This window comes from Schistocerca serialis, chromosome 1, assembly GCF_023864345.2.
Source record: "Schistocerca serialis cubense isolate TAMUIC-IGC-003099 chromosome 1, iqSchSeri2.2, whole genome shotgun sequence".
In the NCBI taxonomy this organism is placed as follows: Eukaryota; Metazoa; Arthropoda; class Insecta; order Orthoptera; family Acrididae; genus Schistocerca; species Schistocerca serialis.
This window is the reverse complement of record NC_064638.1, coordinates 1104118732-1104145086: the sequence shown is the minus strand read 5'-3', so window position 1 is coordinate 1104145086 and position 26355 is coordinate 1104118732. Positions and strand designations below refer to the sequence as shown.

General features: G+C 42.0%; 1 protein-coding gene across 1 annotated transcript in view; it reads right to left on the bottom strand.

Moving 5' to 3' along the window:
* The window catches only part of LOC126416480 (solute carrier organic anion transporter family member 74D), a 151110-nt gene that overhangs the window by 29526 nt on the left and 95229 nt on the right, over positions 1-26355 (bottom strand). Inside the window, exon 2 of the mRNA XM_050084220.1 lies at positions 6901-7107. Coding sequence (XP_049940177.1) covers positions 6901-7102 — 202 coding nt within the window. The 5' untranslated portion in view covers positions 7103-7107. The remainder of the gene's footprint in view (positions 1-6900; positions 7108-26355) is intronic.

Sequence of the window (26355 nt, the reverse complement as noted above, 5' to 3'; positions counted from 1 at the left end):
ATGGGGGAAAGAAATACAGTAGAAGAAGAATGGGTAGCTCTGAGGGATGAAGTAGTGAAGGCAGCAGAGGATCAAGTAGGTAAAAGGCGAGGGCTAATAGAAACCCTTGGGTAACAGAAGAAATATTGAATTTAATTGATGAAAGGAGAAAATATAAAACTGCAGTAAATGAAGCAGGCAAAAAGGAATACAAACGTCTCAAAAATGATATCGACAGGAAGTGCAAAATGGCTAAGCAGGGATGGCTAGAGGACAAATGTGAGGATGTAGAGGCTTGTCTCACTAGGGGTAAGATAGATACTGCCTACAGGAAAATTAAAGAGACCTTTGGAGAGAAGAGAACCACTTGTATGAATATCAAGAGCTCAGATGGCAACCCAGTTCTAAGCAAAGAAGGGAAGGCAGGAAGGTGGAAGGAGTATATAGAGGGTTTATACAAGGGCGATGTACTTGAGGACAATATTATGGAAATGGAAGAGGATGTAGATGAAGATGAAATGGGAGATAAGATACTGCGTGAAGAGTTTGACAGAGCACTGAAAGACCTGAGTCGAAACAAGGCCCCGGGAGTAGACAACATTCCATTAGAACTACTGATGGCCTTGGGAGAGCCAGTCATGACAAAACTCTACCATCTGGTAAGCAAGATGTATGAGACAGGCGAAATACCCACAGACTTCAAGAAGAATATAATAATTCCAATCCCAAAGAAAGCAGATGTTGACAGATGTGAAAATTACCGAACTATCAGTTTAATAAGTCACAGCTGCAAAATACTAACGCGAATTCTTTACAGACGAATGGAAAAACTGGTAGAAGCGGACCTCGGGGAAGATCAGTTGGGATTCCGTAGAAATGTTGGAACACGTGAGGCAATACTAACCTTACGACTTATCTTAGAAGAAAGATTAAGAAAGGGCAAACCTACGTTTCTAGCATTTGTAGACTTAAAAAATGGCTCTGAGCACTATGGGACTTAACTGCTGAGGTCATCAGTCCCCTAGAACTTAGAACTACTTAAACCTAACTAACCTAAGGACATGACACACATCCATGCCCGAGGCAGGATTCGAACCTGCGACCGTAGCGGTCGCGCGGTTCCAGACTGAAGCGCCTAGAACCGCTCGGCCACACTGGCCGGCATTTGTAGACTTAGAGAAAGCTTTTGACAACGTTTACAGGAATACTCTCTTTCAAATTCTGAAGGTGGCAGGGGTAAAATACAAGGAGCGAAAGGCTATTTACAATTTGTACAGAAACCAGATGGCAGTTATAAGAGTCGAGGGCCATGAAAGGGAAGCAGTGGTTGGGAAAGGAGTGAGACAGGGTTGTAGCCTCTCCCCGATGTTATTCAATCTGTATATTGAGCAAGCAGTAAAGGAAACAAAAGAAAAATTCGGAGTAGGTATTAAAATTCATGGAGAAGAAGTAAAAACTTTGAGGTTCGCCGATGACATTGTAATTCTGTCAGCAAATGACTTGGAAGAGCAGTTGAACGGAATGGACAGTGTCTTGAAAGGAGGATATAAGATGAACATCAACAAAAGCAAAACGAGGATAATGGGCTGTAATCAAATTTAATCGGATGATGCTGAGGGGATTAGATTAGGGAATGAGACAGTTAAAGTAGTAAAGGAGTTTTGCTATTTAGGGAGTAAAATAACTGATGATGGTCGAAGTAGAGAGGATATAAAATGTAGACTGGCAATGGCAAGGAAATCGTTTCTGAAGAAGAGAAATTTGTTAACATCGAGTATAGATTTAAGTGTCAGGAAGTCATTTCTGAAAGTATTTGTATGGAGTGTAGCCATGTATGGAAGTGAAACATGGACGATAACCAGTTTGGACAAGAAGAGAATAGAAGCTTTCGAAATGTGGTGCTACAGAAGAATGCTGAAGATAAGGTGGGTAGATCACGTAACTAATGAGGAGGTATTGAATAGGATTGGGGAGAAGAGAAGTTTGTGGCTCAACTTGACTAGAAGAAGGGATCGGTTGGTAGGACATGTTTTGAGGCATCAAGGGATCACAAATTTAGCATTGGAGGGCAGCGTGGAGGGTAAAAATCGTAGAGGGAGACCAAGAGATCAATACACTAAGCAGATTCAGAAGGATGTGGGTTGCAGTAGGTTCTGGGAGATGAAGAAGCTTGCGCAGGATAGAGTAGCATGGAGAGCTGCATCAAACCAGTCTCGGGACTGAAGACCACAACAACAACAACATTTATCAATAATGTCAGGAAAATCTTGCCTTTGATCATGATGAGGAACGTTCTACTGAGTACAAAGTAACAACAATAATAATACAGATTTTTCTGTGTTTGTACGTGTAAAATGCACTTGCACCAAAAGTAATTTCTTTGGTTACATAAAAGCGCAGGAGTTTCTCGATAAAATATTTTTTATTACTTGTAAAATATAATTTATGTTCTGTAAGGATATAAAATACACAGTGGACTAACAATGAATGATTTGCAGTTCTAACTATGTGTAAAAGAAACAAACAAAAAAACAAAGAAGTCATTAGCTCCCAATTCCTCTCGTACACGTTTACTGACGTTTCTTTCTCTACCAATGCTGCCAATACTACCGGTAATACTACCATTTACTGCGCCATTTATGTTTATTTATATTCTGTAAGGGTATAAAATACACAGAGGACTAACACTGAATGATTTTCTGGTCATCGGCTCCCAATTCCTCTCGTACATGTCCACTGACATTTCTTTCTCTACCAATGCTACCTGTACTACCGATAATCCTACCTTTTACTGCGTCATTTATGTGCTGTACCAAAACTACCAAACCGTTCTTGCGATAGAGCGCAACTTTAGCTCTGAGGAAAGGAGTCACAGGAATATATTCCGTGCTGCTACAATGTCTAGACCGAAGAGCTTGGAGTTTGGAGGCTGTAATGAGATCTTTCCAAATGCAAAGTAGTAAGAAGATAAAAAAAAGCCTGCCTCTATCTCGGAGCGAATCACTCAAATATGAAATTACGGTAGTCGCAAAATCCTATCAGCAAGTTTTGAAACTGAGAGTAAATGAGGAACCATCACAGATCTGCTACACATCCAAAGGGGCCACCTAAATTGTTCAGCGAGGACGTATTCTCTGCCAAATATCTAGCCGTTGGATATGTCCTGTTTTTGTTTTAAAAAGCAAGAGCGTAAGGTACATGTACGGCGCACATTTGTATCTATATCTGTTGAAAATGCGTTCAGTTTTACGTAGGAAAACGACCATTTGCCTCTCGACTACACTTCTAAGGAAAGGAATTGTTAAGACTGTCTTAACGTTATCAAAAATCTGTATACCAGGGGACCTGTATGTGCAGGGAACCTTGTGACATCTTGGTTCACTAATGAATCATGCATCAATACACAGCACACAATCACTATCTAGTTAATACTTTCATTTAATCTAGACGGGAGCTGCACTTTGTCTAGATCTATGATTACAGATACTGTATAATGTTACATTATAAAGTAAACGTATGTTCACTTTCAACAGATAGTTACGTATTACGTGGCTTCTCACAAGAACTGCAATGTGTTGGCCATCTGGGGTACGCTAGACCTGTGTAAGAGTGCAAATTATGACCACTAACAGTTAATCATATTCTATTAGTAAGTTCTCCCGAAAGTGTAATTAGACATTTTCTACCTTCCAGGTTGACTGTATAAATAACAACACACGATCGGGATTTCATTCCCTGGTCGGGACTGCTGTTTTTATGTAGGTCGACATGATTTCATCTCTGGAAATCCTCTGTGTATCTGAAAAACGAAGTTACCATCTGCTGGAATTCTACATTATTGTGTAGATCCCGCAGTAACAGAATCAGTACGTTCATCGGTGGAAGGACACGTCCTAACATGCCCGAAAGGACCTTGTCTTGGAAAGGATTGCGAGTTTCGAGCTAACTTTAGGAGGTTTAAGTGCTTAGTCTTCCACGGCCAGTACCAATTTCAATAAAATTCTTTTGAGTTTTACGCCGCGTTGCGTTATTATAAAACACTAAGAACAGCTATTAAACCTACGTTTTCCTCTGAGTGACTAATCATTTTAGTCGCCCTGAAGACGGCCGCTGCAAAGAGTATTGAAGCACTGCTTTCATAGTTCTTTTTAATGTTTCAAAATAACGCAGCCTAATACGCAAAAATGAACCTTTAGGTTGAAGATAGACCTGCTTTAATGGACTAATAAAAAGTAGAATAGGTAGATGTCATCTGTCTCTCAAAATACACTTTTACGTGGCCTAAAACGATGGTCCTCCTTCATGATCAGAACCATAGGTTTCGCTACACCTTCCAACAAAAGTTTTTTCCTCATCTTGGCACTCTTACACTTCTCGCTTTTGCTGAACATTATATTTGTGGCCCCTTAAAGAATACGCTGATACTTCTCGTCACTTTACTGTCAGGGAAAGAAGAATAAAAAAACCACAAAATACAAACTGTATCTTGCATGAGTGCCGTGAAGACAGTGAAAGAAAGGAAAAGAAGGACGTATTGTGCGCTACATTTAAAGAATATTTAAACTGATGGTGCGCTATCACTAACAAATTAGACCAGTTTAACAAAAAGTGAACTGTGAAAAATGTCTTGTAGTTGAAAATAGTGCAACAAAGATGAAAAGCCCCTAACAGTGAGATACAGGATGTACCACAGAGTCATTGCGATACTGTTTAATGATATAAGAGGATTCAAAATGAAAGAAATAAATAGAGGGCAATGAGACAAGCAAATCATCCTAATAAGCATAGGTTTGGAAAGCAATTCTTTGCCCAGTATGAGGTATGACAACTGATCCACGAAGATCCAAACTGCAGAGGGGAACTTGAGGACAAATGCACTACCACAAGTGTTCCACATGGCCACTGCAAGTGTAAAGGCATTCAGCACGTTTCTCCATCGACCCCGGATCACGTTTACAAATCCGAGGCATCCTCCTCATACACTGACGACCATCCACAATGCGTTTTAGATTTAATCGACACTTTCAACAGGGTCGAAATATACGAAAGCTTTTAAGTATCCCCGGAAAAAAAAAATACAATAACAGGCTCAAGTCAGGCGACCTGGGAAGCTATGGTATTGGCGAGCCACAAGCGATACACTTGTCGAAGATTCGTGCTACGTTCTCCCGAATACCCATGTGATAATGTTCTGGTGCATCATCATACATGTACCACATGCCATCCTTTCACCATAAGGAACATCATGAAAACAGTCAATTAGCTTGTGTTGCAGGAAATGAAGGTAAGTCGGTCAGGTAGGAAATATAGCCGTATCGGGGCAACCATTTGCTTCCGTACCTGTATTTACCAGGATTATTTGCATGTTTCATTGTCATCTGCTTACTCCGTTCTTTTGTACCTATTACGTTGGTGTATAAGTTAGAAACGTTTTTCTTTTGCATTGGTATTCCGGTTGCTATGGGTTCTTTTATCGATTCTCATTTTTTATTTGTAGTTCACTGTTGCCACTGGAATTTACGTTTTGTCATTTGGAGACTATGATTAGAGCTTTGGACGCTGGAAAGTGGAGTGCCAAGTGGAGAAATCGGAATATTTCCGACATATTCTTCTGTTTGAGTTGAATAGATCTGTAACAGCAGCGGAGAGAGCCAGATACCTTTGCGCCGCGTATCGGGATAACACCTTTGGACAGAGCACGGTAAGAAAATGGTTTTATCGTTTTAAGGAGGATCGTTTTGATTTTAGTGATTTTCCGCGTTCAGGAAGACATTCGGGGTTTGATTAAGATCGTTCAAACGCGTTAATTCACAATGGTCCACGTCAGTGTACGCGAGAACTGGCAAATATGATGAAATCTGATCATTACACCATCGTGCGACGTTTGCATGCAGTGGGGAAGGTTCAGATATTGGGTAAATGGGTACCGCGTGCTCTAATCCAAAATCCCTAAAGTCGGCGGGTGGCTATATGTGCTTCTCTGTTTGCCCGTCAGCACTTAGCTCGTGTACAGCACCGACCATTCATATCGTTGCTGGTGACGAGAAATAGTGTATTTCTGCTGTCATCAGGAAAAGAAAGGAATGGTTGAGCCCAAACAAAGCAGCAACTCCCCGTACAAATACCTGCACGCATTCACAAAATATAATGTTATGCGTCCCGTGAAACAGTGGCGGTGTGGTGTACTACGAATTGCTTCCCCGAGGAATAGCCATTATGCTGACAAAAAAATGGTTCAAATGGCTCTGAGCACTATGGGACTTAACATCTATGGTCATCAGTCCCCTAGAACTTCGAACTACTTAAACCTAACTAACCGAAGGACAGCACACAACACCCAGTCATCACGAGGCAGAGAAACATCATGCTGACATTTATTGTCAACAACTGAGACGTCTTGCATACGCAGTTTTAGAACAACTACCAGGAAGATTGCGTGACGTTATGCTACTCCACGATAACGTCCGCCCTCTTTCTACTACAGTGACAAAAAACAGTATACAGGAACTGGGCTGGGAAATCATTCCACACCCACCTTATTCATCTGATCTTGCGCCCTCAGATTTTCACGTTTTCTCCTCTCTATCGCACAAACTTCAAGAACTTCCTTTCTGTCTGAAACTGCGCTCCGAACATACCTTGAAGAGTTCTTTGCCTCAAAACCACGTGATTTCTACAGTTGCGAAATAGAAAAGTTACCCCAGCGTTGGCAGACTGTTGTAAATAGTGAAGCAGAATATATTATTGATAACGAAAGTCTCTGTTGTGTTTATTCAGCTTATGCAAAAACGCTACGAACTTAGGCACCAACCAAATATAATAACAGAAAACCTCATATACCATTCTTGATCCTTTCGTAAACTCAAGGACATGCGGTCTTGAAACTGTCCTCGCTATGTGGTAGTGTCATTGGAGCCTCACCTGTGGTCTTGCTGGGGATCTTGAAGCGCTTCTCGAGCGTGGTGAGCGTGGCGACGAAGTACATGACGGCCATGGCCTGCGTGGTGCCCAGCAGCCCGTAGACGGCGAGGAAGGCGCGCGACGTGGCGAAGCGCGACAGCCACGCGGGCCGCAGCCACGTGCCCAGCCCGCACTCGCTGCTCATCTCGGCGCTCCGCGACATGGCCGCTGCGAACAACAAACGCCGTGCTTCCTCACCTTATCTTGTCTACATACTGCATCTACACATTCAGGCTGAGCCGTAAATGAAGAAACCGTACCGAGGAGAGCACGTCAAGAACTGTTTTTTTCTCCTCCTAGACTATCCTAGACTACTTACAAAACTTAAACAAAAATATCTATTGCAAGAGACACTGAAGAACCGCAGCGCCACCGCGGTTCGAACAACTACACTGCCGGAAAAAGATTAGTACACCCTTTTAGATGTTTCCAACTCAGTATTTATTGTTGCAACAGTCCATATGGAGTACATGAAATGATAACATTTACAGATCAATAGCACAAGCGGTTCTGAAATACCCAGAATTGGCCAATGCTGAAACACCGATACTGCTGACTCTGGCATCCAGTCGATCGTATAGATGGCCAATACTGTCCTGGGATACGCTGTGCTACGCCTGATATACCTGTTCACGTAGTTCTGTAGGAGTTGTTGGTTGATGAGTCACACAGTCACTTCTTGTCCCATTATACCCCACACGTGCTCGATTGGAGACAAGTGTAGAGATGGTGCTGGCCAGGGAAGTTGCTGCACGTCTTGCTGTGTGTTCCTGAGCATTATCCTGTTGCAAGAACGACAACAGAACGGATCTAATAACATCCTACACACGCCCTGCACTGGTTATCGTCCCCTCCAGAAATACAAAGTTCAATGGGAATTGCAGCTTATCGCACGCCAGACGTTTATGGTCTAGGCCTCAGGTGGGGCCAGTGCATCTTGGATGAAGACATTCTACGAGATAGCACCCACCAGTTCTACATCTTACGTGCAAACGGCCATCACTTGCGTGCAGGCAGAATCTGCTTTCATTACCGAAGACTAATGCGCGGCATTCCATCTTCCAAGTGATCCTCTCACGGCACCAGTCAAGCCGATCACGACGATTCTGTGGCGCGAGTGCAAGACGGCCTAGAGGTATGCGTCCCTGTAGTCCCTCTAATAACCGGTTCGCAACAGTTCGTATTGACACCTCTGGGCTCACAGGCCCTCTTACCTGTGCTGTGGCAGCTGTTCGATCTACTACTGCTGCCCGCACAATACGCCGATCTGGCGGTCTTCTGTGTTGCGTCGACATCCTGAATCCCGTGTAGCGGTATGAGAATGTTCATTTGACCACTGATACCAGCATAGTTGCACAACCGACACAGCACGCCTGTACTGACTGCCAATTCTCTGAAAGGACCATGCCACCATTGCGAAGGCCACAATTTGACCCCTTTCAGACTCGCTCAGTTGGCTGTAGGAGGCACGAGTGCGTCTCCGTGGCATGATGCCGGCTTGCTTCTGGCATTTGCACCTTACTGAGCCTTCTAACTGTGAGCATTCCCTATTAAAGGGTAAACACAATTGGTGGACTGGTGGCTATGCCACTACCCTATCCGTTGGCGGACGACGTTGAAATCATTATCAGTAAATCTCCTATCCGCTAGGTGGCATATGCCATCATCAGGATCAAAATCGATGTTGTCTTCTCAGGTGTGTATTGTGTATTGAACCGGGGACCTAGAAACGACGGATAGGCTTCGTCCCTGCCATATCCCACAGTGGTGCACAACCCCATAACAGGCTTCAGCAGTCCACTCACCCCGCAGCCACCCCACACCGAACCCAGGGTTATTGTGCGTTTCGGCCCCCAGAGGACCCCCATCCCCCCACCCCCCACCGGGGACGTCTCATACCAGAGGAGTGTAACTCCCAATGTTTGCGTGGTAGAGTAATTATGGTGTACGCGCACTTGGAGACAGTGTTTGCGCAGCAATCGCCGACATAATGTAACTGAGGTGGAATAAGGGGAACCAGCCTGCATTCGCCGAGGCAGATAGAAAACCAACTTTTAAAAACCATCCACAGGCTGGCCGGCACAGCAGACCTCGACACTAATCCGCCGGGGACCGGCACGACTTCCCACCTATGAAGCAGCGTGTTAGACCGCACGGCTAGCCGGGCGGGCTCTTCCCAGGTGTACTTTTTTCCGGCAGAGTATTTTGGCCTGCGCTCGTATCATCAGTTCAGCCATCTTGAGTTCTGTGACATCTTATGAGGGATAGTCATAAAGTTTTAATTTCACCTCGAAAAAATTAAGTTATGTAAGTAGCTTTTTGTTTAACAGATAATATGGGTACCGTTCTTTGCGAGTGCAATTAAAGTGTTATGTAGACCATACGTGTTTTGCTTTATTTCAACCCTAGAACACTAACGGGGGAAATATGTTACATTGTTAATAAACCATCGTAAATTCTACCATTCCAGTCCATCCACAGGGGTCACTGTAACAATGCGGTTTTTCTTACAAACCTGGTTGCCAAGACTGTAAACAGTTCTCATGTTTTAAATTACTAATATTTTGTTCTTAGTTCATTCCTAACGTTGAATGTATACATAGGTGTTCGATTGTAGCACACTGCAATTCATTGATGTGGAATATATTTTCGTTTTCATGTTGTGGTAGAGCCACTTACACTTCGAGTACCTTTTTTTTCTTTTTTTGATGTTGCGGAATGCGATATCTTTTCTACTATTTTTTCTGTTGTGGAAGCGTCTACTCTCTCTCTCTCTCTCATTTATTTATCTGAGTTTAAAGAACACTAAAATATAGCATAAATAAAATTATATCCAATATTAATTACCAAATTTTATGAGCCAAAGCAACCAGAATGGCATGGTTATTCGCTGCAAACAAGCCTTCCATGCCACAGGGTTCGCTCAGGTTACTGCAGACCAAGTGTTCAGAGTCCTGCCCTGTTCCACATTCACAATATTCATCATCATTGAATCATTGATATCAAACGTCTTCAATTTAGCCTTCCACCTTGTCACCCCTTTTCTTAACCAGTTGAGGGTCTTCCAGGTCCCGTATGGAAGATGGCAGTCTGATGGTAGCTTCTCTTTTTCTGTCCATAATCCTGCAAGAGACTTTGTTATCCTCAGCTGAGCTCGGCAAGATTCTGCTGAATTTGGAATTGGTGCATTAGTAAATATGAAGCCTCTTCTGGTATTCAGCTGTGATGGTTTGGTATGAGGTCCGAACAATGGATGCCTTGGATCTTTTTGTTGCTTCTTTTTTTCGTTCTCTGCTGCTACCTGTCTTCTTACATTTGGAGGTGCTACTACCATGAGTGGAAATATCTTGTTGACTCGGGTTGGTCTTAGGCACTTTGTGAGTATGTGGCATGTCTCTAAGAAAGCCACATCAACTTGGTTAGCACGTTAAAAGTTCTTCCAACCTGATGCGACGTATTCCATCGTAGAGAAACACAGAGTGTGCGGAGGATGCTGGGCTGCGCTCTTCATGTGGTGTTTATCAGCTTGCGGATAAAGGCGTTCATAGTGCACACATTACGAGGAAATGTCGGCTCCCTTTCTTGACAATTACGTAGAAAATCATGGAAATCCCATTTCCTATAAGTCGGTGGTATGCTAGTCTATTCTATTTGCACACTTGCTTCTTGGAAAGTTGTTATCGAACCCAAGAAGGAGGAGATGTTATTGCTTAACACCCAGTCGATATCGAGGAGTAACTGTAAAAAAAGGATGGCAGAAAAAGTAAGCAGTGATCACTACTATTCGCCTAAGCTGATTTGAGAAAAGCATGTTAAGTATGTACTGGGACGGTTACACTAGGATCTGAACTGTGCTCTGATGAATACGAGTCCGTCGTCTGAATCATCATGCTAACTAGCTCGATGTACACTCAGAACAGGCATTCTGTACTGCAGATCATTTCGTTCTTTCCATTTGGGTATCAATAAACTGAGTAAGCGTCCTTTCGCTGGAAACAGTGAATTTATGAAAACTACAGAAGATTGTTATCCGCGTCAGACATGTGTTCCGTCTCTTTTCTTAGGAAAAATGGGTTACGCTATCCCAAATTAGAAGACTTAACTACTTTTATTATCTCGTTTTTCTTCATCAGTTCGTTAATTCATTTAATTTTTAATTTATTCACTTGCAGTGCATTTTCTTCCATCCGGTGTGCCGAGCGCTGTTGGCAAACGGGGTGCACTCAGCCCTTCTGAGGCAAACTGAGAAGCTCCTTGACTGAGAAGTGGCGACACCGGTCTCAGAAAGTGACATACGGCCGGGAGAGCGGTGTGCTGACGACATGCCCCTCCATATCCCCATCCAGTGACGCCTGTCGGCTGAGGATGACACGGCGGCCGGCCAGTACCGTTGGGCCTTCATGACCTGTTAGGGAGGAGTTTAATTTTGTTTTAGTGTATTTGCTTCCTGCCTCAATTTTCTGATTCGGTTTATCGGACAGAATCTACTCGGGCCACGAGCCACATTCACCTGGCAGTGATAATATCTATATTAATATCAAGAGGACTTCGCTGCCGATGAAGCATTTAAATCAACGTGAAGGCCACGCACGTCGTAAGTTGTCTGCTGAAATCACTGTTATCTAACTGTTCTTTTGCTGCTTTCTTTCTAGATGGATACACTGCGCATTTTGATAACACCAATGAAATGACTGGCAGTACTGGATATGATATTTTCTCCATTGAATGTTGTGCGGGAGTGTCTCAGGCTTCCATCAAAGGTTCGTTATATACACACAAATCATCTTGTATAATCGTGAGCTCCCGTATTCAACGTATCATGATTCAGCAAGACGCAGTTTGGCTGAATGTGTTTACAACTTTCGGCGGTGTTGACGTGAGTCATTACGAAGTGACAGATTCGTACAGTCTTCTCTCTCTCTCTCTGTCTTTCTCTCTCTCTCTCTCCCCGCCCCCCCCTCCGCCCCCTACATCTGCCTCCTTATCTACATCTATACTCCGCAATCCATCTTACGGTGGGTAGCATAGGGTACGTCGTGTGCTTGTGTCAGTCCCCCCCCCCCCCCCCCCCCCCATACCCATTTTCTGTTTCTGTAGCGAATAGTGTGCGTTAGGAACTAGTGAGCTCGAATATCTCTCCGTTTACGTTCATATTTTTGCAAGAAACTGTGTAGAACAAGCTATTTTTGTTAAATCTTCTTCAAATTTACTGTTTCAGAATTTTAACAGTAAAGCCCGTCTTACACGAAGTAAGGTTCGCTATAACTTTACTAGATGGTGCACGTGACTGCTAACAGATGGGGTGACGGCTACCTCGTATGCTGATCCTCTCACAAGGTGTATGATTCGGAGCGGAAGCCAGCTGGTTGGCTTGGCTCCATGAGCGCCAAGGCGCCAGGCGAGCTGCAGTCTTTCTCAAACAATTGTAAAGAAACTGTTTGCACATCTGATAGCTTAATTTGTCAACCTCATGACGAACTGCCCAGCATTTCGTTAATGGTCATATTTATTGTGATATTTCAGGATTAAGTAAATTATTACAAGAATTTCGAAAAGTTTGCAGTGGGTCATATTTATTTTGATATTTCGCTATTAAGTAAACTACTGCAAGGATTTCTTAAAGTTTGCAGTGAGAAATAGAGGTCGCTATGAATTTGCATTTGGTGCATGTTAGGTCATATGTTGCTGGGCATGATGAAACAAGATTTTTGGCAAATGATTAATATGCACAACTTCTGTATCTAGCTCGATGTTCAAACGACTACAGATTTTACAGTGAAATAATGTATTATTTAAGCACAATCGATAGCTGGTGAAACAAGCATTGCTGTGGCTTTGGAGCAATATATTTGATGAAATTACAGTTTACTTTTAAATCGAGAATGAACATTTTCATAAACTATTGACTTATCTTTCCATCAACTGTTAGTTTAATAATACGCTGTTTCATGCTTCTGTCGCAATTTCAACCATATATGGCAACAAGGCGACATACGTATTACTCAAATGGTTCATATGGCTCTAAGCACTATGGGACTTAATATATGAGGTCACCAATCCCCTAGAACTTAGAACTAGTTAAACCTAACTAACCTAAGGACATCACACACATCCATGCCGAAGACAGGGTTCGAACCTGCGACCGTAGCACGCATTACTCAAAACTCGTCACTGATAATGTTTCCCTGAAGAAGAATAAATGTAATGATACGTCTGATGGATCTCCTCCATTTACTCTATAAAGCCTACATTATCAAGGGCCCAGACCGAGGACCAATACTCAAGTATTGATCGAATGGAGGTTTCATAAGCTACCCCCTTAGTCGCTGAACTATGGGTACAAGTACACTTCCTGAGAATTCTTTAGATGAAGCTCTGTCTATCATCTGCCTTTCCAACAAACAGTTTTACGAGGTCGTTCCACTTTAAATCATTCCTCAACGGATGTGACTATTTCCAGTGATTATTTGTCAATTTTATGATCAGCCAATTTCGGATTTTCCGGCAGTTAATGCGTATACTCCGTTCATCATAGGAATAAAAATGACGTGAACAAACACAAACGCAATCATTGGTCAGAAGCCGTAGCACACGTACACTGGTGGTGTTATGCTCTTTGAAGTAGGTCCTATTTATGTATTAGCTGTATTATGACTAAGTTAGTTAAATGAAACTTTATGATATTCTAATGTATTAAGTCATCAACGTTTTTCTTAATCACGCTTTAGTTATGTATTTCTTATTTCAAAAATCGTGTATAATCACAGCCTCTGCGCTGTTTGTGCTCTGATTATCGCGCTGTTAATACGCAGTATGAAAATGGCTCTGGCTGCTTTCTGTTTTGTAGTGAAACACACGTGTGGAACACGGTAAAAAAGTTCCGAGAAATAGGTTGTTCTTAATGTTTGCCATTAAATTTACCGAAATAATCGGCTTTGACATTTTCCTAGGGACATTTACATACAGTTGCTATAGAATTAAACATTCGTTTATAGCGAAGTCGCTAGCATAGTAGCTTGAAATGTCAATTACATGGTACACTGGTTCAAGTCTCGCCTTAGTCAATTTTTTCTCGTTCAATTTGTAATACCTAAATCTCATAATTGTAAAATTCATCATCATTTTTTACGAATAATGCACGTCTTCTTGTTTTTAATTACATATTGCACGTGAAATTCCTGTTTTCATTTCAAATATAAATTCTCAACTATCGATATTTTATGAAAGACTGTTAATAAAGATTGCTTAAATTAAGGAAACATAACAATATAGTTATTTAAGGCAAAAATGAAGTATCGTTGAAACATTAGAAACAATCATTTTCACAGTATCGAGCACACCGTAGAAATCCTGCATTTTTACATTTGCCACTGTACCATTACAATATGAACCCAACAGAATTGATCTGGAGTCAGGTTAAGAGATTTGGCCCGAGAGACTGTTAAGCCGCCAGACGTACTGGAACTAAACGCACGCAGCTGCCAGACGTACTGGAACTAAACTAAGCGCGTGCAGCTTTTTCACATGTCACTGCCGAACGTTGGCGTGATACAGAATGACACGTCATAAAATAAGAGGAGAAAATGCGGCGGCTGGGTGGCTTCATGAATTCTGTTGTTGATCGACTCGTTTGCATCACACGTAGCTCGCTGAGAAAAATTACCCTGTGTGTAAGTTAGGAATTTTCATAATTCTTGTTTGTAACTGGAATACTATTTCAGGGAGAACGTGGGCATTTTATTCTTTCCGTCTGGTCACCAAAGAAGCGCGCGATAGTGCTGGAGTTTCGCCGAATATTATTTCAGTCTCTTTCAAAATTAAATGACATTCGTAGCTACATTGTTTCTTTGCCCATCTCTTTTTATGTCTGAACTGCAACTGCTCACATCATTACAGACTAGGTGGACCGCTGGTTGGCCAGTGCTGTCCAAGTTTAATGCGCCGGTGAAGCTGTTGTCCCGCACATTATCGCTCAGCCTATGCGCTTATAGCGCTTCATAAAACGTATCCTTATGATCTTACTTGACTGTATTGGTCACAACTTAGCTTCCGCTCAACGTGAAGCGAAGTCCAATGAGATTCAAGCAAACGCGGAAGAATACATGGCGTAATGTTTACATCAGATTTATTCTTACCGGGTGATCAACAAGTCAGTATAAATTTGAAAACTGAATAAATCACGGAATAATGTAGATAGAGAGGTACAAATTGACACACATGCTTGGAAAGACATAGGGTTTTATTAGAACCAAAAAAATACAAACGTTGAAAAAATGTCCCACATATGGTGCTTCATATGATCAGAATAGGAATAATTAGCATAACAAAGAAAGACAAAGCAAAGATGATGTTCTTTATAGGAAATGCTCAACATGTCCACCATCATTCCTCAACAATGGCTGTAGTCGAGGAATAATGTCGTCAATAGCACTGTAAAGCATGTCCGGAGTTATGGCGAGGCATTGGCGTCGGATGTTGTCTTTCAGCATCCCTAGAGATATCGGTCGATCACGATACACTCGCGACTTCAGGTAACCCCAAAGCCAATAGTCGCACCGACTGAGGTCTGGGGACCTGGGAGGCCAAGCATTACGAAAGTGGCGGCTGAGCACACGATCATCACCAAACGACGCGTGCAAGAGATCTTTCACGCGTCTAGCAATTCTTTGTTTTTTTGTGGTTCTAATAAAACCCCATGTCATTCCAAGCATGTGTGTCAATTTTTACCTCTCTATCTACGTACATTATTCCGTGGTTTATTAAGTTTTCAAATTTATACTGACTTTTTGATCACCCGGTATGATGAACAGAGTATAATCCCTGCGGCACTTTTCTAGCATCACGACTTTCCTACAAACAGAGTGATTCCCCCGAAGCGACGTAAATGACGCTGAAACAAGTAATTTAATGTAAAACACATGGCGCTGTAAATGTCGGGAAATACCCGAGAAGTGGATGACAAATGTTGAACATGTGACGTCACCAGATATCATACCTCGCCACACGCACAGTGGTTCGGCTTCTCGATCCTACCCTTGCCGTTGGGAGCAGAGCTGCACATCGCTGCGCTAGGCTACTCTTTTTTTCGAACACCCTTTGTAAATGACATCTGATGTAAATGTAGCAGTTACAAAATTATTGGCCTTGCTGTCTATCACAAGGAAAAAGAAAGTATTCTTCAGTGAATGGTTTCGTAAAACGGAATTCAGTATTTCGTCTTCCTCTCTGTCATCCACCGTAACTGTACTAGCATGGTTTTCATCCGTTTACTGAGATCAATATTTCTTAAGCTCCTTTTTGTCAGATCTGTACATAAAATTTTATCTTTAAAGTAACATGCCTGTGAATATTCTTCAAAAACTCGATTCTTTTTTGATCATAAATCGATTTTAGACTTTTTTGATTAAGATGATAGTTAAAAGAACTGAGCAAAACATCAGGAAGTTGTTTGAATCAACTTAAAAACCTCTCGGTGTCTACACACATGTTTCCGCTGCTTTCAAACGCCATTATTTTCATTAGACTCCTTTTCGAGAAACACATACTATATAACAGGTTTCCAGGTTGACAGCCCTGTTAGAAGATACGTTTTACTCAGCTCTTGTGTTTCCCTTGTATAACTTTGGATATCGAGCGTTTTTTTCCTTACAAAACTTTGCTGTCGTTTGAGTTGCAGCTATTTTGTCGTTCTCGAAAATTATTGTGTCAGTTGTTTGTTTTAATGTGCGGCAGTTAGCAGCTGTGAAGTTCTAGAGTTGCTAGAAATGTATTTTGGGTTTCATATAAGACAGTTACTGTTAGCAATTGATTCCACGAGAGTTCTATTAGGAACAACAGAGGTGAGTCATAGATAAAATATAACTTTGTATTGAATTTCCGTAGTTCGGAGAGCTGCATCAAACCAATCTCTGGACGGAAGACCACAACAACATCAACATTGAATTTCTGGAGAATTAAATTTTCTGACGTTTATTTGATGCACAAAAAATCTATTTGAAATAGCGGTTTAAAATTTTTACAGATGTTCCAGGGTACTATTTGGAAGAAAGTAGACTACAGACTCTCACCTACTAGTCACAGGGAGGAAAATACATACTGATTAATTATAAAAAAGTAATCTTAATTTTGACTATCGGATGTAAACACGTCTAGAATAAAAACTTGTCCCTGAAGTGAAATGATTTTAGTCTACTTTTTAGATAGACATGTTGTTCATGTGTACTTGAAGTTTCACGTACATAAGTAAGATAGTCTGTGCATAGATTTCAAATATGGACCGACACATAAAAAAGTAATTTATTGATCTCGACAAAAAGTTGCAGTAAAGTCAAAGTGAGAACTAATGTGATTAATTGTGTATCAAAATGTTCAGCAAGAAACACTCCTATAGTCTTGCAATTTTCTTTCTACTAAGAGTTAACGCTTTTTACTTAGAGCCGTGTAAACTGTATGGTTCAAAAATAGTCCAAATGGCTCTGAGCACTATGGGACTTAACATCGGAGGTCATCAATCCCCTAGAACTTAGAACTACTTAAACCTAACTAACCTAAGTACATCACACACATCCATGCCCGAGGCAGGATTCGAACCTGCAACCGTAGCAGTCGCGCGGTTCCGGATTGAAGCGCCTAGAACCGCTCAGCCACCCCGGCCGGCAAACTTTATGGAAATTCTTGGTATTTTAAAAGACGTTCACAGACAAGTTACCTGAAACGATGAAGTATATGTAGAATAGGTACTGATAAGACAATTCACTCAAATCCCTTAGTAAAACTACGAAAATGTACGCAACTAGAGTTGTTTCAGTGTCAGTAAACATTTTTGACTGAGCGCATTATGGATTGAGACTATAGTCATCGTATGGTCTGCTTAGCCACAATAAGATCTTCTGTCAGTAGTTTGGATTCTGTACTGCTTCTTGTGAAAGGCGAATAGTAAGAGAGAAATAAGTGCAGTTTGTGAGCGTACAAGCTGTGGCGGGAGATTAGAGCAGTAGTTTCTCGCTGCAGAGCACGTGGCTGGCGGTTGCTACGGGGCCCTGGCGAGCGGCTAGCGTTTACGAAGCCTTTGAGCAACCCGAGCGGACGTTTGGCAGGGGCCCATATGGCCGTGTCTGTACGCTTTGAGAAATTTATTTGGCAGAGAAAAGTTGATAAAAACAAAACTAAGAGTGACACGAAGGAGCGAGTTGGCACTCATGGACAGAAAAATATGTAAAGCTAAATTGTCTAGATGCGCCACAAAAATATATAATAGTTTAAAAGTTATTGTTGTCTTAAAAAATGTAAATTTATGAAAGTTCAAAAGCTAGTATCTCAGCAATGCTTTGGCCGCTTAATATGAACAAATTGTGTCTGGATGCGGCTAGTAGAACTGCATCGAGCAATCATAGCCGATTTAGTATAGTGTGTACCATTTTCGAATGAGAGGTCGGAATATGGGACTCGACTGACAGAAACTGTGTTTTGGTAATAAATAAATTTAAAGAAACGAAACTAGCGGCAGCATTCTAAAAGTTTAAAAGAGTTAGATGAAAATTAAGTATGTATTTTTATTTGTTTATTTATGTTTAGTATCAGAAATCTGGGAAAGGCAAAATCACGCCACAAGAACATTATTTGTGAAAAAACGGTGGCAAATACAAAAAAATTGGACTTTAAATTGTTATTGCCCGGAAAATTTCCATATTTTTCAATATATCATATATGTCTTTGTGCTTAGTTTTAGAATGTTCATGATTTTTGTTGAACACTGTTTTTGAGTTAGGCAGTCGTTTCGAGGGTGGAGAGGGTGTCCATCTTTGAGGACAGTTGGTTCTGAGCGCCGCTAAGAGCAGGACATGCGTCCATCTGGGGGTAGTAGTGGGTTGGTTACCACGTTCGAAAGCGATCGAGTGGAGCGCAATATAGTGGTTTAGGACAGCAGACAAGAGTGTATTTTGTGAATTGTGATCAGACATCGAGTGCCGAGATGGCGACATATGAATTTCATAGTGAAGTGTTGTAGTATCAGTTGTTAAAAGCCGCCCTTAGGTAAAAGCCCATCAGATTGCATTTTAAGTGTTTACTCAATATACTGAAGACTATTAGTGGAAAAATAGAAAAAAATTACTTGTTCAAATTTTCGAATTATAAGTCAACGTGAATGATTCAATATTTTTTAGATTTCACCGCAATACCTGCCTGCATTGTTTTTTTATATTTTATTTCAGCTTTAAAAATTGAGTTTACGACAGGTGTGAGCTAGCACCCTATGACGAAAAACGTAGCCAAACATTGAGACCAGCCACATCTCTGGGACGCTCAATTAAGCTGAGTGTAACAAATGTCTATATTTTCGTGTCATAGCACGTGGGGGCTCGAGCAACTATTGAAACTGCAATGTGTTGGGCCCAGCACGGTTGTAAGTTTTCTGTTCAATTTTTTGTAAATAGAATGCTTGTCATGAACTTCGTGAACGAGAAAATTCTTTAAGAACCCAAATACAGTTGGAATAGGCAGCAATTGAAGAGACGGGAGGTCTTGATTTATGTCGTTTCCGTCAGAGATTTTGGTGTTCCAACGTCTCTAATTGAGCTTGAAGCGACCAGAAACTGCCGAATCCAGCCACCTCTGGAGGAAAGACAGAAGATTAGCATTTAACTTTCTGTCGACGGGGAGCCATTTTAGACAGAACAAAAGCTCGGATTGGTGCAGTTAGTTGGGCGTGCCACTGAGATTTGGGGAAGTCAGGGAAAATGTAAATCTAGACGGCCGGACAGGATTTTCAATTGCTCTTTCTCATCCCGCCCCCCCCCTCCCCCCACCCCCCATCCCCCTCACTGATGGGCAAAACAGTTTAAGGGAACAATCCGTTTACACTGTCGAAATTCAACGACATATATCTTCTTTCTTTTCTTTTTTTCCTGCCTTTTATCCCGTATCTTCACCGGGAGACTTATTAATTACTGGATTTGGCAGCGTTAATGGTTGAGGTTGGTCGGATGTCCAACCCCCCTGTCACCACTCCGAGACGCAATTTTTGTACCCCATCTGTCTGCGTCTATTGTTAACCCCTGTGAAAGTATGCGAACGTTTCCTAAATGCTTGTGAACAGTGTGTCTGGGGCGGGAAGTGGGTACTAGCCCAGTATTCACATATTCGGATGTGGGAAAACACCTGAAAATCACATCCAGGATGGTCGGCACACCGACCCTCGCCGTTAATCCACCGGACGGATCAGATCTGGTCGGGACCGCCTCCCCGAATCCCGTAGCGGCGTGCTAATGCGCGCCGCTCTCCTGGCTGGTAATTCAAGAACACGCCTACACTGAGACGACAAAAGTCATGGGATAGTGATATGCACATGCACAGATTGTTTTAGTATCCCGTACACAACATATAAAAAGGCAGTCCATTAGTGAAGGTGTCATTTATACTCAGGTGATTCATATGAAGAGGTTTCCGACGTGGTTATGGTCGTACGACGGGAATTAACAGGCTTTGAACGCGGGATGGAAGTTGGAGCGAGACGCATGGGACATTCCATTTCGGAAATCGTTAGGGAACTTAATATTTCGAGATCCACGATGCCAAGAGTGAGCCGAGAATGCCAAATTTCAGACATTACCTCTCACCACGGACAACGCAGTAGCCGACAGCTATCACTTGACGACGAGAGCAGCGGCGTTTGCGTAGAATTGTTAGTGCCAACAGACGAACAACACTGCGTGAAATAACCGCGGAAATCAATGTGGGACGTACGACGAACGTGTCCATTAGGACAGTGCTGCAAGATTTGGCGTTAATGGGTTCTAGCAGTACATGACCGACGCGAGTGCCTTTGCTAACACTACAACATTGCCTGCAACGTCTCTCCTGGGCTTGTTCAAATGGTTCAAATGGCTCTGAGCACTATGGGACGTAACATCTGAGGTCATCAGTCCTCTAGACATAGAACTACTTAAACCTACCTAACCCAAGGACATCACACATATTCGTGCCCGAGGCAGGATTAGAACCTGCGACCGTAGCAGCCGCGCGGTTCCGGACTGAAGCGCCTAGAATTGCTCGGCCACATCGGCCGGCCCTGGGCTTGTGACCATATCTATTTGACCCTAGACGAATGGATAACCGTGGTCTTGTCAGATGAGCCCCGATTTTAGTTGGTAAGAGCTGTTGGTAGGGTTCAAGTGTGGCGCAGACTCTAAGAAGTCATGGACCTAGGTTGTCAACAAAGCGCTGTGCAGGCTGGTGATGGCTCCATAATGGTATGGACTGTGTTTACATAGAATGGACTGGTTCCTCTGGTCCAACTGAAGCGATCATTGACTGAAAATGTTTATTTTCCAGCCGTTCATGGACGTCATGTTCCTAAATAACGATGCAATTCCTGTGGATGACAATGCGCCATCTCACATGGCCACAACTCTTCGTGAATGCTTTGAAGAATATTCTGGGCAATTCGAACAAATGATTTGGCCACCCATCGAACATTTATGGGACATTTCAGTTCGTGCACAAAATTCTGCACAGGCAACAATTTCGCAGTTATGGACGGCTATAGAGGTAGCATCGCTCAGTATTTCTGCAGATGGCTTCCGACGTCTTGTTGGGCCCATGTCACATCAAGTTGCTGCGCTACGCCGGACAAAAGAGGATCCGACACGATATTAGTAGGTGACTTTTGTCACCTCAGTGTATTTTATGAAGTATGTGAAGTGTTCGGGGACGAATGTGTACAGTCGAGGTGGCGCTGTGTGTGGTCCTTGCTGTGCGGGTTCGACCTTACGCAACACAAGTATTTGCGTTATAAATGGAAATCGGTGCGTATTGTTTGTCTTTTAAGAGAGCTGCCGCCTCCGCTGGTTACACAGTTTGTTGTCATGCAGGGCTCGGCTCTGCTATCCGTAAGGCCATGTAGAGATCCCTTCGCATTCCGAGCACCGCGAGCGTTCAGTATGGGTGGCCGAGACTGGCCGATCAGAATGCCCGGCCGCTAGCGCGTGACGCCTGCGAGTCTTCAGCCATCACTGACCGAGACGCGCTGCGCCTCCCGAGCGGCCGCTCATGATCCACCTGCGTCGGCCACCTCTGGTGAACACGTCCATCTCGTTCCGACACAGTAGTTTTGATCTCAAGCACTTTATGTTCCGATGTTGAAGGCATACGGTTAAAGTTTACAATGCCAACGTCATGTAAGTCGATTTGGACAAAGATGCCGGAAAGAATCAGCCATCACTCCAATGAGGCATACGCTGCAGCGTTCATGTAAAATGACCTAGGGAAGCCACGCAGAATTTAAATATGGATAGTCAGAAGTGAATTTGAAACCCGCATGTCCCAAATACGGAAACTACGTCCCCTCATGTAGAGATCTATGACAGCCTAGTGTGTACTGTAATCCATGCAAATGAGGCGAAGTCTATTTTGTTTGCGGAAATGCTAAAGGTGTGTGCTTTCTAGGATGCAAAAGAAATTGTTCTTATTGATTACCTTGTGTGATATCTCCATGTTTTCTTGGCAGGACGTTACTGATATTCGGCAGTTCTCCAGTGTTTTTATGGAACGTGTTTTCCTTACTTGATGACATTCATTGCACCAGGTATCCCTAGAAATGTTGCGACAGACTTCGAAGAATTGTACAGGATGTCTTGAGGAACAAGTCGAGAATAAGAACTTGTGTCTGGAAACGTCATCCAACGACGCTACACAGCGTCGAACTTATAGGCGCCGGCGCCTGGCACTAGGCTACCCGTTCAGCAGCAAACGTGACTTTGTATGCTGACAGACCACAGGCGGAACGCCTCGCAACATTATTTGTTATTCAGTGATCACAACTGATTGCCACGATCGCCAGTGGAGAAGATAGAGTTTGCTGCTGCGTGGGAAGGTTTGCGTCCACAGTTTATTTTTGTCTGGGAACCTGACTATGCAGCAGCTAGCTGTATTTTCTCCACTGGCGCTCGTGACGTTGAGCCGGGATTACTGAATAACAAACAACATCACGAGACCTTCTGCCCATGGATTCTGTGCAGGCTAGTCAATTTCAGGAATGTTATTGTCCACAAATCATTGCCTCATAGATGCTGCTTTACGACAATGTGCATTGTTATCATTGTCTCCAAACTGTTACTCTGATGTACATAGTACACAATGCTGTTAAATGTATTCGTATACAGCTTATATAGCGTACTTAGCGTTTTCTTAAACATAGTAAGGAGTCATACCCTAAATACGAAAAAAAGCCCTTACCGGAACACCACCTTCTCCATACTTCACTATTGGCAATAAACAAGATTGCAGGTAAGGTTCTCCATACATTCGCCAAACCCAAAGCCCTCCATCGGGATTACCGCAGGTAAAGCGTGATCCATCACTTAAAATTACTCGTTTCCAGTCATCCATTGTTCAGTGGCGTCGCCCATTACACCACCTCCATGTCGCTTAGTACAGACTACAGAAATACGGAATGTGGGTAAATGAGTAGCTGCTCGACCATTGTACACTTTTTATTTCCACTTCACAATGTAAACAGAAAAAAACAAGAAACTAGACTTCTTGCATCTTACAGTAACAAGAAACAACCACCAACATGAATTCTCCATCTACAGAAAACCCACACCTACAAGCACTGTTGTCCATAGATCATCCAACCACCCGACAGTGCATAAATATGCCAATTTCACACACATGCTCCACAGGATAAACATAAAACCTCTTAAACCAGAAAACTATACACAGGAACTAGACATAATCAAACAAATTGCTTTTGAAAACGACTACAAAACAGACATCATAAACAGACTCGACAATAAGGAAAAAATGAAACATAAAAATAGCGGCCATCCACTTAAGAGCACAACCAAAGGACCTGAAAACTCAGACGTAGAAAACACAGGCAACACAGCAGACCACACCACATCAGAAAAAAGACAGATGGTACACATTAACATACAATAACAAAGTATCACATAGAGTTGGAAACATTTTCAAAAAGCAGGGCATCCCAAGAACATTGAGAACAAACAACACAGTTAAAAAAAAGTCTAAGACCAGACAAACGAAACCTCAGACAAATTCAGCAACGCTAGAATATATCAACTCACGTGTAACACCTGTGAGGCCCAATACGTAGGACAACCAAGCAGAAATTTCTGAACGAGATACACAGATCACGTGAGAGCTCTAAAGAGTGACAGTACACATTCAGCTTTCGCAGAACACCTAACGAATAAAAACCATAACCCCGCTCATATCGAAAGCGATCTACACATTCTAAAACACAGCAACAGTCTATACCGACTACTAACAATAGAAGAGAATTACTACATACAAAAGGCTATAGTGGAAGGGAGAAACGTAATAAACTAAAACACAACACTTTGTAACACCACACTCTTTACCGCTCTGAGAAAACTGACCCAGAACACAGAACAGAAGGCACAGACACACAAGAGAACCACATCCCCATCACACACAGAGACATAAATAAGGAACAGGAGTCACCAGAACTCCCGCTACAGTTTTCATAGCTTTCTCGATCATCCAATACATCTCTCGCGCCTCCGCGTACAGCAAAATGGCGTAATGTTCTGGATCATAAACAAAGTGCGAAAGTTTTATTTTTCTGTGTATAGAATCAGATACATGCCATCCAACGAATGTGAGTACACGACAAACTAAATAACAGCCCAGTACACACCAAAGCTATATGCACAATTCTACCACAATTCCAAGTGTATAACGCTGACATACGCAAGTTGTCCTTTTAGTATTTCTTTACTGACAGCCGCTCACACAGTTGCAGATGACATTTTGTACGCCGAGGAAAACGGCAACAGAAAAAGCATGGAAAATATGCCGCAAACAGCGACAATAGTTCTGAAAAACATACCAAACATACAATAAATAACGTTGTATGAAATTATCCACAGAAAACTATATTTCAAAAAACGGACTGTAAAAATGTAATAATGCTATTTTCTGCAAGTTTTAGATTTAAAGAACCCACTGCTGATGGCGATATTTGTCGCTGAAGCTAGTTTAAGGAATAAATAAGTAAAAAAAAAAAAAACAAAAAAAACATTTGTTTTGCCTCAAGGCGGACTCACAATTCCCATATTGTTGTTTTACTTGTCATAGGCGAAATGTTAACGACAGAGAAATGTACGCATACTCGCTTGGGACGCTATGTCGAATAAATGCTATTCCCACTAAAGAATTTACGTTATTCGTGTGATAGCCTCCCGCACCAACATTTGTCTTTTTTTATCTTTGTATTGACATATTTAGATCATGCAACAACTTCATATCGCCTTCTTTCTTTGTCGTTTGTATTTCTTTGTCAGTACTATTCCATTCTCTCCCCGTGCTGTCTTTTAAACCCCCGACGCAAACAGAGGGGTGCTATAAATTTAACGAGTGTGTCTATCTGTCTGTGGCATCGTAGCTGCCAAATGAAATGTCTGCTTTTAATTTCTTTTATTTGGAAGCTGGTTTAATCGGGATGATTCCTAGCTATTTTCCATGAAAATCTGCCCATCCGTTTAAATTTAATCGGATAAATTAAGTAAAAACGTTATCCGCCACCGCAATCTCTTGATATACGCTAAATAATGCATAATAGCTACATCAAATTACGTAGTACTTGATTGTAGAGCTCAAAAAGATCTAAATATGGTGCGTGAGAACATATTGTAAAACGGCTATTTTTTGATGATGTTATTAGATGTATTAATATTTGTAAAGGAAAATGACATATTTGAAGATTTGTGATAAGAGAAACAGTTTGTAAGATGGCTATTTTTTGATGAGGTTATTGGATGTGTTAATATTTGTAAAGGAAAGTGATATATTTTAAGAATCGTTGTCATGGACACTAGTTGTTAGGCAACAGTATCTGTGTCTGCGATGACAGCACTGTTTAGTCGTAGAATCTTTGACAGTCAGTGGTGGATAGCTGCGACGTGCAGCAGGCAGGGGTTCGCTGAGTACAGTGTAATGTACAGACGCACTTTTGGGAAGTATGTGAGTTGCAGATTTATTACGAGGAGGAATGATGAGTCAAAACAATGGTTGGATAACATACGGACATAAAAAAAAGGTTTTGAAATGAAGAACAAAGTATTATTTGATGAGGTAAAAGGTTTATTTTTGTAGACTTATATTATTGGTCCACTTCACCTCCGTCACAGTCGAGTTTTTGATAGTTACGTATTCTATTGAATGAGCCTCTTAGTTAATGTACTGTATCATTGACGTTATTACATTAAATGAATTTTTAAATTAGAGTCTATAATTCTTTTCTTTGATAAGTTCCTTCCTAACTGAAATTTCAGTACTTAAATATTGAATCATGTGTTTCGTTGGTGTTCAGTGTCAAGATTATGAACCCAGTTTCCCAGGACCAACTGTAGTTAGTATTTCTTTAGCTGT